This window comes from Macaca thibetana, chromosome 3 (genome assembly GCF_024542745.1).
Source record: "Macaca thibetana thibetana isolate TM-01 chromosome 3, ASM2454274v1, whole genome shotgun sequence".
Taxonomy (NCBI): domain Eukaryota; kingdom Metazoa; phylum Chordata; class Mammalia; order Primates; family Cercopithecidae; genus Macaca; species Macaca thibetana.
This window is the reverse complement of record NC_065580.1, coordinates 37,655,938-37,673,254: the sequence shown is the minus strand read 5'-3', so window position 1 is coordinate 37,673,254 and position 17,317 is coordinate 37,655,938. Positions and strand designations below refer to the sequence as shown.

Sequence of the window (17,317 nt, the reverse complement as noted above, 5' to 3'; positions counted from 1 at the left end):
TCTCTTTAATATAAACAACTGCATTATTTCTTTATTCACAATTTGGATGATAGTCATTTTGTTCTGTATTTTAAGAGACTATGATAGTTATATTAAAAATAACAATAAAATTTTAATTATACATATTAGATGCTGTGACCTTATGTTTTGGCAGCTTTAAAACCATGTGATATGCACAGTAAGGATTTTAAAACACACTTTAATTTTCTCCAGGACTGTTAGTACTAATATGATATTTGTTTGTACTTAGTTTAAAAGGTGGAAACAGCAAAGCTTCTCATCAAAATATTTATTTCTATGCAATTTGGTGAGTTGCTCATCCTTTTTCCATCACCTCCCAAAGGTCATCAAAGATTGAGAAATTCAACTCACTATTTAGAGGCAGGTAGTGACCTGGAACACTGATTACCTTGGGTGATTTGAGGGAAGAAAACTTTGAATCCTATCTCCAGAAACCTCAAATACTCCTCAAGACAAGCCCTTCTTAAAGAAAGTTGGCTGTCTCCTTTTTAAAATTAATTTAAATTTTACTATAGACCAGATGTGATAAATCATGACATTTCTTGGGGGCAAGATGATGATGACACATGGCACGGCATGACAAGGAACATAGTGATACACCAGGAAAGGACTAATTTACTTTGAAAGAGTAAATAATATTAGCAAATACTTCCATAGCACTTAGTATATACCCGTATTAGTCTAAGTAAAAAATATATAGAGAGATACATATAAAAATTCAATCTTCACAACAACCTTTTAAAGTAGGTACATTATTGTGGTTTTCATTTTACAGCCGAGGAAACTGAGACACACAGTAAGTTCCCAGCCCAAGGTCACACAAAATGATCTGGCTTCAATGTCTGTGCCCTTAACCACCACACTGTTATTGTGCTTCTCACAGTATCAAAATTGTCAGACTGTGTTTACAAACATATGCCATTTAAAGAGTTTAAGGGATTTATGAATGTAATGAAAGTTACAGGATGTTCTTCATGGTTTGGTTATATAAACTTGGTTGAAAAGTAGGGAGCGAAGTGATGGGAGAGCTGAGATCTTAGAATTTACTATGAAATAAAATTAAAATACACTGCCTCTTGATTACTAAGCCCAAAGTGACTTATGCTGACTTCTATTTTAGATTGCAGTGTGGTTAACAGTTGGATTGTGCAAGAATCTAACAACCATTCCAAAAGAAAATAACTAGGGGGAAAGATCAAACTAATTTAGTGTGACATAAAATAAATACTTACATCCTTTTTATTGTTGTGCTTACAGCCAAATGTTACATAAGGTGTTATTTTTAAAAGATGGATTAAAATTTACTATTTGTAATGGTTTACATTCATATCCAAAGGAAAACCACTAGAGGTGGTTTGCACCAGATTAAAACCTTTTGAAAAAAAATCATACTAGCAAAAGTGGCCTCTCTTGTAAAGTAATAAAGGAGAATCAAGTCAACACAAACTAGTTTCATGTGTGACTTTATAATTCGCAGAGTAAGTAAAAGCATCTGATTCGTGTATGTGAATTGGAAAGGCACAAAGGGCAGTGGCTGAGGGCTGCCTTTTTCCCTGTCAGATGGCCATTCAGAACCATCACGGTAACTCTACTCCACAGAGGCCAAGAAGCCTTTCCTTCTACACTTTCGTAACCACCTGACACCCATGATCATGGCCCACATTTACTTGGCCCTGTTTAACCAAGAAGAAAGGGCAGATCCTGGTTGCCCCTAATTACTCTTTGGTGAGAGAAGTATCACCAAATATACTAGTACATTTAAATACACCTCAGATTCTCCGGAAACCAATGAAAGGTGTAGATATACAAAATGGAAATCAATGACTACCTATGTATTGCCAGTACATAATCTTTACTTTCTCTTAGTCCTATCCACTGTCATTGTTTTATCTCAAACTCCCTGGCAAACAAGGCTCTATGCAAGACAAGAAATAGCACAGGACACAATAGCAAAATGGGAAACCTGCAGAAGTGAATGGGATAAATCCTCTCTGACATGTCCCCTACTTAATGGGTACAGGAACTTTGCAAACTGAAAGATACATTTCAGTTCTCAGTGTGAGAAATTATTTCCTTCACTGGCTTAAAGTTGTTTTGCTTTCCCCAAATGCCCAATTCATCATTTTTTGAGAAACTATATTTTAAAATGTAGGAATGATTTCAAAATTTCACTTGCCACAATTCCTGTGACTGTGCCTATATCCAACACACCCAGTGCTTTAAAATCACAGGGAACCTAATCCAGACTATTTCCATAATATAACTTTAACACCCTTTTGTAAGGTCTTAACAGTTCCACAAGAATTAGCTGTCAATCTCATTCTTGGTCAAAAGTTTCAGATTTCCATAGAAGTGCAGGGATGAGCTCACTTACCTTAAATCTTAAGTCCTTTCCCTAAGGGAGAACAGGAAGCCATTTGGGGCAGGCTGCACTCCCCAGGTAAGGAGGAGGCAGGACTTAAGGCCCAGTTCCTGCTCATTCCTTACACTTAAGGAAATCCTCACCAATTGATTCTCCCACTTCTACCCACTGAAAACCACAACTCTCAGGGAATACTGCCTTCTCCACTCACTAACCCAACATATTTCTAACCATAGCCCAACCATCATTTGCTTTTAAATCTCTCCTCTTCTCAGAGCTTGGACTCACAATGCATTCTCCTTGGGATTCCTTTCTGTTCTTGCCAAATAGAGCACATAATACTTCTGTAACCAGCCTTCCAAAAAACAGAGCACACACAAGCTAAGTAGTTTTTGGAGTTGAAATTTAAAATAATTTGAGATTTCCATGTTAATACCAACATCTGTAAATAATAAAAAAAAAAAAAATGCAAAATTCATGTGAAGTCTTACAATCAGAGAACTTCACAGGCTCACACTGGGCTTTTTGCTAAAAGACAAGATTCCCAAGGGTGAGCATTAGTCTCCTCTGCTTTGAGGGATATACTTATGGAAAACAGAGCAATTCTTTTCAATAGGCAGATGTCCAAATCGGCCATCTTATTCCATGGGTGATATAGGAGGCTACAGTTTGGTGGGGAAGTCACTGGCCTCACTGTTGAGTTTGTTCTGCGTGAGAGAGGGCCAGCTGAGCCCCAGCATCTTCCCCACTGTGATCAGATGCCACCCTGCCCTGCAGCGGGAATTGGGGTGGTGAGGTCATTAGGAGCAGGGATCAAGGTCTGCACTCTCTAGTGAGGCTCATCAACCAGCTGCTGCCACAAGAAGAGGTCAGCAAGGGCTCCCAGCCTCTTTGGCTTAAGTCACATACTTTCCCCTAAAGGCCAGACCAGCAATCAAGAAGAACCATTAAAAATGCTAGCTACCTGAAGATACACCAAAATACATGGAGATAAACTAACCATTTAAAATGCTAGCTACCTGGAGATACACAAAAGCCTGAATTCTACCTATGAAGGGGAGTTGGTGTCAATGTGTAATAAGTGAAAAGGCAGGCAGAATATGAAGTTAGAGGTTTGGAGGTCAAGCAGAAACTCAGGTGAAGAGATGAATGAATCCTCTCCCATGATCTTACTGCTCAAGTCATCTAATGGCTCCCTTCTGGCTATGATGGGACTGGAAAGCTAGAGAGGCTGACTTGTTACATCTTCTTTTGGGCTAAGATGCCTGGAAGACACATGGTTAATAACAGCAATACTAGCAGTTGCACTGAATGAGTACTTTGTGCCAGGCACTTTGGTAGGCACCACAAACATTCTGGTATTATCCCTGTTTTACAGGTGGACACTGACTTCCTCAAAGTCCTCAAGTAGTTCACAGTGGAAGAGACGAATGTTCAGGCAAGTCTGCACTCTTAACCACTATGCCACACTGTCTCCCCGCTACAGAATTCTCTCCTCTTTAAAGGTTTTTCAGCCCTTTTTCTCTTTGGCTATCAAGTGAAGGAAATATGGGCAGACTATATGAAACATTATGAGCTTGCAGGTTGTAAGTCAATTTTCCCTGACTAAAGGAAGTATCTTTTATCAATTTAGCTTCAGATTGTTCTTTCAATATTAAATGCACCCCAGTGGCTGGCACAACTGATGCAGATGAACAGTGAGGTTAGTAATGGCAACAAGTTGCACCCGTGAACTAGTTGTACCGCGAAGATGTCTTCCCCATGCTAACTTTGCTTATAAACTGCCATGGGACAAGCCCGAGAGAAACGTCTCTTCTGTCTTTAACCTGAGAACTTCCCAGTCCCTTTTCCTTTCTGACCACTCATAGAAGAGATATCTAACTGTTCCAAGTGTTTCCCCAGTATAGCTTCTCTCAAGGTGTCTGCTCCCTCACTGGCCTGGAGGAAGGTTCTGATGGCAGAAGAGCCTCTTAGATTCCCTGGAGGGCTTTTCCCATGCTGCCTGAACCATCCTGTGATGCTCTCTTCATGCTCTCTAGCAACAAATGACTGACACTCCCTCTCGACGCCTGCTTACTTTTCACTCCATCTAGCCTTTGACTGGAAACTCAAAAAAAAAGGATCACAATAAGGAGCAAGCAGAGAAAAGCTTAAATTGAGAGAGTTTTGAGGGAAATAGAAATTAACTAGTTATAGCATATGCTCATCAAAAATCAAGTATGTGGTAGAAAAATCATTCTGAAGAGAGAATCCTTTTGAAGAATGCAAAGGTGCAATCTGTTACTCTATAGCTCTAAATTTACATGGATTTATTGCTGTACAAGAGGTTGAAATAATTGAAGAGGTTTAAATGGCAAATCTTCTCCCTAATCAACACAAGCAATTTCTCTCATATTCCTTTGAAAAATTATTCTAAATGAATTTCCACTTTTAATTGCTCTACTAACTGAATACGGCACATTTTGCATTCAATTAAGGGACAGTTTGTTGACCAAACTGAAATTATAACTTTGTTGGTCAGGTTATTTATAATTTATGTAAATTTTTAAAGTATAAAGAGCAATACAGGCTAAATGAACTCAGCTTTGATCTGTCATAAAATTATAAAATAGCTGATTCACTTAAAAACAAGTCAAATATAGAAAGAACAATGATAAATTTCACATTAATCCAATTAAATTCAGGAATATAAAGACTCTGGTTCAATTTTTCTTTAATTTCCCAAATACCACTTATTTTCCTGCTTTCTCTGTTCAATTTTAACATTCATATTACAATACACTTATTCTGGGACAGCATCGGATTACAAATAAAAAGTATGCATTGATAAGCCCATAAGCACCATTTCAAAACTATGTCAATGTTAATTTAACAAAGAAAATTCTTAACATTAAATGAGCACTGTTTCATGTCTAAAACCGATTTTAAAGAGGTATCTGAAAATGTAGTATAAAGTTATTGCTTTCAAGTTAAGTTGGCACAATCTATACAAGATTGAACTGAGACAAAAGGAAACCACACCAGTTACATAACCAATCTTTGTCTTCTTTTGACATTTTATATATCTGGAAAATCTATCCTTTTACAGTCTTAATAAAAGGGCTTTTCCTGCCATCTACTTAACTTCTTACATGTTAAGATACATTTGGATATTACTATTTTTAACCACAGCAACAATTTTTTTCCAAGTTAGTATAATAAATACTTGAAAAACCTTGTGTGAGTTTTTGTGAAGTTCTGTAGGTGTATTACTTTGCTAAATACAAAAAAAAATTCACAAAGCAAAACCAAGAGTATTTATTTTCATTATTTTTAAAAAAGTGACATTTATTTCACAATCCCTAGAACTGTAAAATAACTATTCCTTTAATTTACAGAATTGAGAGAAGTATTTTAAATGTCAAAATACACATGCTGAATGTGATTTAGCATATAAGCACCAAAAATCCCAAAAGTATACAAAAACTGTTTAAACATATAAGGTGCATTTATTCATGAATTACATTCAGTTTGAAGGAAGAAACAGTACTCCAAAGTTCATCAATATTTAAGAAATTATCTGAATAGCTTCCAACTTGGTTTACAGCTAAATAACAGATACTGCTTTTAGGATTTTTTATACAATCCATCTAAAATTTAGGTTCAAAATTTAAGTGTCGCCTTACATTATGAATGGCAGTTTGATCACTAAATTTATGTTCCAGTTTGAGATATTTCATACACAACATATATTTAATGCCCTGAAAACGTCTGCTTAAAAACTGAGTTAGTGAACATCTGAAAGTAACAAAAAAGATAGATCTTCTATATTTTTATGTAGAATTGGGTATAAAGTCATTTGGGGTCAAACACAATTATTTTTTAAATGTTATCAGTCCACTCAGTAATAAGAACTTTTGTAAATATGCCACTATAGCTTCGGGCAATAACTGCTATTATGAAGTTAGATAAACACAGGATTAATTTCTTGGTTTACAAATCAAAATTATTGTGATATTAAAGCATGCCTCCTTCCAAACCACTTGGTCAATGCTGATAACAATTAAGAAAAACATATGCTAGTATTGCTCTAAATATACTGACTTAGCTGTCCTGAATGACCTAATTAGGTTGGGGAGGGGACTTGGCCTGGTTCTCCAGTTCTGTAAAACTGCCACCTCCAGCCTCACTCTAAATAGCTTATACAAAATCAAGTTATTCCAATAGCTAACACAAATCCAGCAAGCTGTGGTCCTAAATGCCATCTACATTTATATATTTACTTTTTACTGTGTACATTAAGAATTTTGTTGTGCTTTTCACATATCCAATGTGTGTTTTCATATTAAACATTCCTCAGTTTCTTGGGAAGGAAAGAAAAAGATCATGAAAAGAGGTACATCAGGAGAGTCGGACTGTAAAGTAACATTACACACACAACTAGCCAAATCTCTTTTTAATTTAAAAGATAATGTCATCACAAGGCAATATATAGAGGTATAAAAGAAAATAAAGTATCCACCCTAAAATCCATGTTATTCCATGATATTTTCACAGCAACTAGTATATGTATCAATATATTTTTCACGATCTGTTCAGTTACACATTGGGTATGCTTTTAGAATTTAAAATATGTATTACCACAGCAGTCTAAACATTGTACTTTTAGGGAAATGTGCAGAGACATGGTTCAGTGATTTGATCATTGTGATGACTATTTACAATGCTATCTATTTACGTTAGCAATAAATAATCCTGATATCAAAAGAGACAATACTCATGCACACACAAAGATGGCTGCATGCTCTTAAAATATTTACACACAGCTCTCCCATTAATAGTGAAAGTGCGCTTTCTTCAATTCTCTCCACATTTCCATTAGTCTTGCTTCTGGGGGATGCATCCTTCCATTTCTACAACTTCAGGCCATCCTTCATATTTGTTTGTATCCTTATTGTTCTTTATGTGCTATTGGAACACAGTAATAATACAGTTTAACAAACCTTTGTAAACTGCTGATTTGCAGTAACATTTTACACATTCTCATTTCAGTAATACTCATGTCAACAATGAGTTCATATAAATTACTGGTCAAGATATTAAATGAGTGACCCTCAGGCTCTATCACATACATGGCAGAGCTTCAAATTAACAGCTGAAAAAATACATTGCAGATGCTTTTAAAGGATTATTTGCTAGTCAAAAACTAACACATACATCCTGCTAAGTTCTAAAATATTTCCAAACTTACCTGATTCTAAAATCCAAAGTTCAATTACAATCCTTAATAATTAAAGCTTCCTAAAAGGCTTAAGATAGGTAATCCTATTCCAACGCATTGTCCTGTAGGAAAAAATATTCCCGTGCAGAATTTTTAAGTTTTGAATTGAAAAGTACGATGGTTATTTCAAATAACTGATTACCAAGAATTTATGACAAATATATGATCATATTTACTATCTGCTTTATCTGATTTTCAAATAGCTGGGATGGGAATATGTACCGTAAGGTTTCATAGAATTTGTTTTTGTTAATTCTGAGAGTCTAAGACACTAACCTGTTCAAAAGGGCTTTTTGTCTTAATGCCCTTCCCACCACAGAAGACCCAGTTGTCTCTAAAACCAAGATTAGTAATAGATGTGCTCCCCAATTCAGCAATGAGCCGCCGTGCCTCATCATTGAGTCTTGAAGAGGAAGAGAAAGAATACAACAATAAACAGAGGGTACTGTATGCAAATACTGATTCACTAGGATATTAACACAAAACATGAGACAAAATGAGACTAAATAACAGAACATTTTGGAAAATAACTTTTTTGTCACAGAGTAACATTTCTACCAGTTGAATTCTTTAGTGACAAAAGACATGAAATCCAACAATTAGTTTTAAGTTTATTCTATTAGAAAGTACCTGTTAGGTTTTTATTTCACAACAATTCACCTTCATTTAACTTTTTAAATTATACTCATCAAATAAATAAGGGATATCACAGTTAGTAGATGTCTACTCAGGCTAATCCAAGGTCTTAAGCAATCAATACTTTTATAAAATTAATAATCTTTTTGAATCTCCACTAAACCCTCTGTAAATTACATTTGACCAGAATAAAGGTAAATGCTGACAAAAATCTATATGTTTCTAACACTACGTTTTATTTAAAACAAAATGAATTTTGAGAACAGGGATATAAATTGTACTTCAGGGATAACTGCCAAGTGGTTACTTAATAAAAATGAAAATATTAACCACACAGCAGCTAAATGTCTACTAGCAGAGGAGCAGTGACAAAAGTCAACCACTAGGGTAACTACTAATTGAAAGATGTCACTAAAAAATTTTGTGTAAGTGATCATCCTAATGTTCAATGATTTTCTTTCCTTTATCTCTAAGGAGAAAAGAAACTCAGTAGATAAATGCTAGCTAGAGAGCTTAAAAAAAAAAGAAGAAGAAGAAGAAATTAACTAAGGGCCACCTGTACACCTATTTGGCACCGAGTCCTATATACTGCACAAAAGACAGCTCTAATAAGTCACTCAGAGAAGTTTGTTCTGCTAAAACCTGAGGCAAGGCAAGTTTTATACTTTCAAACAGCAGGAAAGTCAGTGAGGAAGGTACTTATTCATTCTACAGTGTTCTTTCAAACATCTCATGCTAGTATCAGTTAGCTCCTTTAATATCTTAGTGAAAGAAACACTACATAGAACAGTTCTCATTTAACTAAAGAAAAAGGGATACTCATGGTTTCTTAAAAAAAGCTTCATAAAACAGGAAAGAACCACATATATCATTAAACTTTCGTGATTGATGTGAGCCACATCCGTGGGGTCTGTGGAGCTGTTTTGGCCACAGCCTGGGCACTGCTGTCCACCTGGAGGAAGTTCATTAGAATCAACAAGAAAATAAGCCATAGCCTGTGGAGTATTTAGCCTTTCAGATTCACTTCCTATATAAAGTGGTACATTTATAGCCAAGTGAACTAAAAAGAAGTGAAATGACTGTGCAGAAGAACCAATCTCAGCCTCTGTGAAGATTGTGAAGACTTCACATGAAATCTGTGCATATGCGCTGGCTTTCCCTCCACAGTTCCTCTGCAGCCGTTTCCTGTGCCCATCCTTACATGAATTATCCATCACTTTTCACTTGTTTGCTCACTTGATAAGCAACCTTTGTGCTAGAGGGAAATGCCCCAAAATTGTCACCTGAACCTTGTTTTCTTTTCCAAATGCTACTGGGATGCCATGGATCTAAAAGACTGTCAAATTCCACTTGTGTAGTTTATCCAAATGTTCTAATTATCTTATAGAAGTTCACACTTGCATCATCAGCACTAGCGATGAGTTTTGCTGCTGTAACAAGAATAAATAGTATTGAAATGTGCAGAGCACAGGCAGTAGGCTCAGTGGTCAGCTAAGTGGACTGCCTCCTGCAGAGGCTTTGGGGTTCCATTCACATTTACATCTCAAAAAAATTATAACTGAGATCTCACAGGTCTTTAGGGTGGCTCATAAACAGCTGAAATAATGAATGTGAGGTTCACAAATGTTAAGAGATTGCTTTATACAGGAAAAACTCCCTGCAAAGTAGGAGGTTATCCAAATGCAGGTCTAGCCCCCTGCCAAAAGTAAAATCTTATCCAAGAATTTTGCAACAACTAAGAAATATGTTGAAGGGCAGTCAGGCATTCTGATTTTTGTACTCCTGAATTTCAGAAGTGACCATTAGGATCTGTATAAATAAACCAAGCTGACTTACAATCAAGCCAGAGATCTAGGAGAAACTTAAAGACTGAGCTTTATGTTTTAACTCCATTAATCTTTTTCCTTGCTTTTCCATTAGAAGATAATGAGATTCTGTGCAGATACGCATTAACAGAGCAGGCCTGAGCTTAGAAAGGCCTACTGGCAAGACTGACCCCTGCCTGGCATCTGGCCACTTGGATTTGGGGAGGGCTCCTATCATTTTCAAAACTGTTAAGAATGGTTCACTGTGTCTAAACTGTGGAGAAAAACAATGCAATTTATGCTGAACACTTGTTTTCTCTCTGAGAGTCTGGTATTTTGGAACAGGTTAGGCAGAGGGTGCCTACATGACCAGCCCTTAATGAAATCCCTGGGCACTGAGTCCCTAATAAGCTTCCTTGCAGGCAACATTTCCCGTGTGTTGTCCTAACTGGCTGTTGGAAGAAGCAAGCATGTCCTGTTTGACTCCACTTGGGAGAAGGCTCCTTTTTTCCCCCCTAGACTTTGTCCCATGAACCTTTTCCCTTTGCTGATTTTGCTTTGTGTATTTTTCCTTTAACAAATCACAGCCATGAGACCTACTGGAGAACTGTCAAAACTGGGGGTGATTTGGGGGACGTCTAACACATAGCCCTGTGTATATCTAATTAGAGTTTTACAACAAGATGATCTTGTCAATGACTTCGAACACTTTCTGATCTGCCTATATAGAATTTGGTGGATAATTTTATTATTATTTTTAGATATCTTCTATTTAAGTAAAAAAACGTTTACATTTCAAAAGTTTAAAATCATGTAACATAGCCAGTGTTTAATTGAATAGACAGGAAATGTCAAAATGCCCCTTTTTAAAAAAAGTCAGGGCAGCAAATATATTTTTATATAGCATAAAGGCTGGAGATACAAGCTTTTTATTCCACATAGCAGCACCCTGAGTTTGAGAACGCTATCAGGTTTTGCTAGAAGACAATTGCTGCCTAGAGGCAATCTAAACTAGAAAGGGGGGAAGTGAGAACTGGACACAGGGGTCTGTGGGTTCTGCCTCAATCCTTGCTGGGAAAGGAGGCACGTCGGACAGTCCTACAGTTGCACCATCAAACCAAGCCAATGTTGCCTTTCTGGAAGCACAGAAAGCAAGAAGGACAATATTAACGGCTCAATTCTGATTAATAGGGAAGAACAAGCTGGGAAGGAGAAATGCCAGAAACTCTGGAAGAAAATCACCATATTACCTCAGGGCGTTGAAGAGTAAGAAATGCTAACTATATAAGGCATAAATGGCGACCCAGCCTAGACTTTAAAGAGAACATATTATACAAAGTTCAGACTAGAAATTTCTATGAGGGAATACGACTCTTTAAAAACAAACAGAAAAACTCTGTAATTTTCACTATATAATTGCTAACACTCCCAGAAAAAAATGGAGCATAGTTTCTAAATCAGTGCTACCATAAAGGAATGTTTTATGATGGGCTCAAACTTAAGAAAGGAAGTGTGCAAAAATACAAAGCAAACCACATTACTAATGACAACATTTTTAATACTACTCACCAGGAACACCCGTAGTGCTCAGAATGAGATGAAACTCATAAAATTATTAAAACACACAGAAACAGCTTCTGCTACTAAGTGTGAATAACAAAGGGACTCACTGTTTCACGAGAATGATATACCATCAGATCAAAGCATGACTATCTTTTCCAGGGAGGCAAACATTCTTTGACCAACATAAAAAGGGAATAGTAGCTCAAGAAGTCCATGTAAATGCTCTAAAGTAAATTTAAGCCTCCAGTCCTGTAAACCCCCTCCCCAGCTCCACACTTTTAGATTGTAAAGGAACTTGTTGAAATAATCATCAAGGTAGTGTCAGTTATTTCAGTAGGATCATGGAAAATGAGAGATGCTAAGACATTAAAAGCAAAATATCCCCGTTTTCAAAAAAGGCAAGAAAATTTTAGAAATAATGGTCCAATAAAACTAATGTGAATTCCTAACAAAATCCTTGAAGGGATGACAAGAAGATCCTGCGAGCATTACAAAGCAATAAGGAAAGAAAGGGGAACAAAGGGAAACTAGTGGGAAGGAGAGGGAAATAAGTAAAGCCAAGTGAACGTCATCTCAACTATTTCAGCTTTTGAAGAGGTTTTCAGGCAATAGATCAGGGTATTGTAATTAGCACAGTCCATGAATTTCAAGTGAGCATATGAAAATCTTGGAAAATAACCTCTATGCATAAAATAATGAAATAGCAGCTGGATGGTATTCCTGGTAGTGTACACTGGTAGCTGTCTGAAAAGTAGTTTCTGCAGTTGATTAAAAGATGCATCCCTTGGAGGAAGCCTCTAGCAGGGTGGCACACCACACTTGGTAAACATTTTTATCAATGACTTTTATTTAGACATAAGCATGACTTTGGAGAGAGTACAAAGCCTGGATCATGGAAACTTCACAGGACGAATGTCAGAATCAAGACCAAGTGGGCCTAAATCAGCAAAATTAAATTTAACAAGGATAAATGAAAATAAAGGCCTTCATTTAGATTAAACAAAATCAAGTTCTGAATGAAGAGAAAGACCTGATTTGACAGTGGTTTAGGAAAAAAAAAAAAGCCTGAGATCAAATAAAAAGATCTGAGAATTTAACTTGACCAAAAACTCACGTGCCAAAAATGTAATGTGACTGTTTAAAGAAAACTAATACAATTCTAGTCTGCAAGAATATTCAAAGAAATGTAATCTCTAAAACATGGTAAGCTAGCATCTGCATTGTACCTTGTACTGGCCAGACCACATCTGGAACCCTGTGTTTGATGTGATGCATTCATTTTAAGACAGACAATAATCAACTAGAGAATGCCTAAGAAATCCAGCCAGGAGGATGAAACAAATTAGAAGCTATACATGATAAAAAGTTAAAAGAGCCTGTGTATTAAGCCGGAAAAAGAGAAAACTAAAAGAAAAATACCAGTTAGCTTCAAATACCTGAAGTATCAAATGATTTGGGGAATACACTTACTGTTTTGTTGTTCCATCTATCCAAATTAAAGAACATCAGGCAGAATTTAGAGGGAGACCACTCTGAGAACATAACATTGTCCTGTGAATATTTTGTTTCGATCTATTTCAAATGGAGAAATAAAAGGGTACTGACACATTAAGTAGGTAGGGGGTTAAGTAGAGGTATTCATAGAGAACAAGGGAATCTTGCCCAGGCTCCAATGCTGCTTTAGGTGACCTTTAAGATCCCTTCTTACTCTAAGACATTCATATTGAAGCCCTTCACTTAGGCATAACATGTCATAGAGTATTCTCTCCAAAAGGAAGAATACAATTGGCAAGTTTAGCTTGCTCATTCAAACCATTCTCTCCTTTACAAACAAAGAACAACTCATTTTAGTAAGGGTCGGGGTGGAAAGTAGGCATCATTAGATAACTGTACTCCCTGAAGTGTAAGTTTTCTTAGATTTAAGTTTTTCTCTATCTTGTTTTTTAAATGGGCTTCATAGAATCAAGAAACACCATGATTAACAAAGAAAAAGAAGTTTCTTCAGGGCAGAACTTCAGAGCCATTCACTGTGAATCCCCAAAAGGGGTAAAATATAAGGCACCATCCTCAAACTTCTTTGACCATTACATGTACCTGTAAAGGACTGGGGTTCTACCAAACACACTCTGGGAAATAATGTGATGAAGATTAGTCCTAGTCAATCTGCTAAAGTTCACAGCACTGCAAAACGGGCTCATTATGATTAAAAGAAACTAGGATCAGAGACGACGAGAGAGAGAGAGCTGGGTACTGCTTTCTCTGGTCAACATGCCACCCAACTTTCTCTCTTGGACAGAGCTGGGACATTCAGTTTACACACTTAACTTTTTTGAGTATAAGTGGAAGAAAATGAGGTAAAATTCAATGGCCTTAAATAAGGAAAAGCCATAACACATCAGCAGCAGTAAGCAAGATTTCTATTCATATATAAGAGAGGGTATATAACACAACTGGTAAATCACTGCAAATGTGCCACAATCAAGACACTTGCCAAGATAAAAGGTATTTATATATAATAGATGTAGATTGCTTTTCGTAAGGATGTTGTCCATTTCAGTATAAAAGATATGATGCTTATAATTTCTTTTACCAGTATTTAGAGAAAGGAAATATTTGAAATATAAATTCATGTGCCCCAAACTCATACAACTCAATTCATTTAAATTCACAGAAGATGAATCATATATTGACCAGGTGACCAAATGTAAAGAAATTAAAGTTTAGATTTTTCCTTTTGCCCTAGAGGTTGAACTCTCTCTTCCAAAGCTGCTTTTGGTGCATTTAATGGGCACCAAAAAAATAGCAGTTAAAAAGTAAACATCATTCCTCCCCTAGTTCTTAGTTGTGGTTACAATTTATTGTTGGCATATTAGCAGATTAAGGGGAGCAATTCTGATTCCCATCAGGTATAACAAAATAATCTGGTGAAAAAAGGAGGTCATGTTTATCAATTCAGAAAAGTGGGGCGTTTTCTTTTTAATGTTAAAACTTCAAATTTTACACATAATAGCCTATTCTCTCAGCAAAAGCAAACAGTTAGCTACCTGTTTTCTGATGAAAGCCTAATTACATTGTGTTTCATTCTATTTAAATGGATGAAAATGCTTGAATAGGCAAGTTTTGTGTTAACCTTCAATTTTTGGATTTAATATATTCTTAGTTGAACCCGATAAAATGCACAATGCCAATGAAATTACTTCAAGCTTACAACCATTTATAAAGTAGCACTGTTTTCTTCATGTAAATCTGTGATAATATAGCTATAAAATAATACATTTATAAAAATCAATACATTAAAAAGACGTGGCACATTTCTGTATAAATCTTGTCGTATTAAGGTTCTGTCAATTAAAATCTATAAAGGATGTTTTTTATCCTTGATAAGTCGTCTTAAGAAAAGTCAGAGAAAAAATTATTTTTTTCTAGAAAGAAGAACATTAAAGGGGATTTAATCTCAACCAGAGAGGCATTAAGTCCAATTACTTTTATAAAGCAATTTTAAAATAATTGAAATAGTGTCTTTTTGGAACAGAGATAAATAGGTCAAGTGAATGGAACAGAACAGAAATTCCAGAGATAAAGCCACATCTACATAAGAACACAGGCATTGTATGTCATGGGGAAATTACAAATGGGTTTTTAAAAATACATGAAAACAGTAAAATCATTGGAAGAGAAAAATCTACTAAATATCTAATCTGGAGGTGGAAAAATACTTCTCAAGTATACAAGTAGATCAGACTGATAGAAAAATACATAGACTATATAGGCATCAGTCTAAAATTCTAAAATTCAAAAGGCACCCTACACTAACACAATTAAAAGCAAATAATGTACAATAAATATATTTATTTTTACATTAGAAATGGTTAATATCCTTAAAACATAAAGGAGTCTTACAAGTCAATATAGGCCAAGTTGAATGGTCAAAAGACAATTCACATAAAAGGGTAAAAAAAAAAAAAAAAAAAAAAAAAACTTGTGAAAAAAATCCAATCTCAATAATAAAGGCATAGTAGACTAAGATACCGTTTCAAACTCTTAAAATAGAAACTTAAAAATATTAACAATCGGTGCCATGGAACTTCTGAGAAAAATATAAAATTGGTAAAAAATTTTTAAAAATCCATTTTTAAAAACATGTTGCACATCCTTTAATTGATCATTTCTACTTTTAAAAAAAAGTCTATCTTAAAGAAATAGATATGGACTGTTTAAACATTTCTAAGATAGTATATTTTGCTAAGTACGAAAATTGGAACTAGCCTGGGTCCAGCAATAGGCAGCCCATTAAACAGGTAATAAATCATGACATTTTAAAAAGCAGACTAGGCAGGCATAAACATTTTTTTATAAAGAATATTTACTAATAAGGGGAAATATTCACCACATAAGTGAAGAGATGTGCTATAAATACTAGCATTCTAAATAGTTAAAGCCAAAAAAACATGTGTGTTAAGTCATCTGGAATGGAAACTAAAATATCATCAATGTTTACAGTGGGTAGTGAGATGGACTGGAACTTCGTCTCTTTGCGCTTTTCTGTATTTTCCAAATTTTTACAACATATACTATTTTAAGAAAAAGTTAAAGTATTATTTATTAAACTTATTTAAAATACAGCACACTTGTATCTTTGACAATTAGCTCAATTTCTTGAAATTTACCCTAATGACATAGTAATAGGGAAACTTTTAAATAAAGGTGAGCCCACAACTGCTGATGAACCATAAAAATGCTACTGAAGAATATTAATGCCAGGAAAAACAATTTCAGAATGTTAAAAAGCAGAACATGAAAGCATAAAAAATGTTATATACGATGTGATTCTAATTTCATGACAATATATGGGTGATAAACATTTACACAGAAAACCAGGAAGGAGGCAAAGTAAAAAAAAAAAATTGTTAAGTTGTGTTTATCTGGTAGTTTGATTACTTTGCTTTATGTTACAGATTTTTTTTTTTATGAAAATGTATTGCTTTCATAATTACAAATTATAGCTCCAAAAAGTTCTGTAAAGTTTCAAGTTTACATACTTGGTTGCTCCATCATCATATGTTCCCATTAAAACTATTGTTCCATCTTGTATGGCCTTCAGAAACTCAATAAATGGTGCCACATCTGAAGAAAAAGAAAGGGTTGAGGTTTTTAAAAAATGACTGAATAACCATCTTGATTATCTCTAAAAGTAATATTATAAAACATGAAGTATCTGTAAAGCAATAATTTCCAACGTAATCCAAAAGACAGAAATATCTTATTAAGCGTTTAAAAACTGTTAAGTTTGTCCCTTAATATAATCCCAGCATCAACTTACAATTTCCCATTCCTGATTTATCCTGTGTCTTTTGTACTGATATTCCTGGGGCTAAGTGAAAAATACCATAGCAAAGTCATGTTAAAGCATGACTTATGAAGTAAGAAATTTAGAGATCTCTCAGATTTGAACAGTTGAGATCCTGAAAAACCTTATTCTGGGATCCATGCATAAACTTAAGGAGTTTATGCATGGGAGGTTTCTGGACTCCCTAAGTGTATGTAAAATTGTTTGTATGGGCTGAGCACAGTGAATCACATCTGTAATCCCAGCACCTTGGGAGGTCAGGGCTGGGGCTTGCTTGAGCCCAGAAGCTTGAAACCGGCCTGGGCAATATAGTGAGACCTCAT

The 17,317-nt window shown here is 35.4% G+C and overlaps 1 protein-coding gene across 2 annotated transcripts in view; it reads right to left on the bottom strand.

The window, feature by feature from the left end:
- Positions 1 to 5,656: 5,656 nt before the first annotated feature.
- The window catches only part of FAM3C (FAM3 metabolism regulating signaling molecule C), a 47,530-nt gene continuing 35,869 nt past the window's right edge, over positions 5,657 to 17,317 (bottom strand). For both annotated transcript variants that reach the window (XM_050785076.1, XM_050785077.1), the window contains exons 8-10: positions 16,687 to 16,771; positions 7,920 to 8,046; positions 5,657 to 7,330 (exon numbers count right to left, since the gene is read on the bottom strand). In XM_050785076.1, the coding sequence (XP_050641033.1) occupies positions 7,241 to 7,330; positions 7,920 to 8,046; positions 16,687 to 16,771 (302 nt within the window). In that variant the 3' untranslated portion in view covers positions 5,657 to 7,240. The remainder of the gene's footprint in view (positions 7,331 to 7,919; positions 8,047 to 16,686; positions 16,772 to 17,317) is intronic.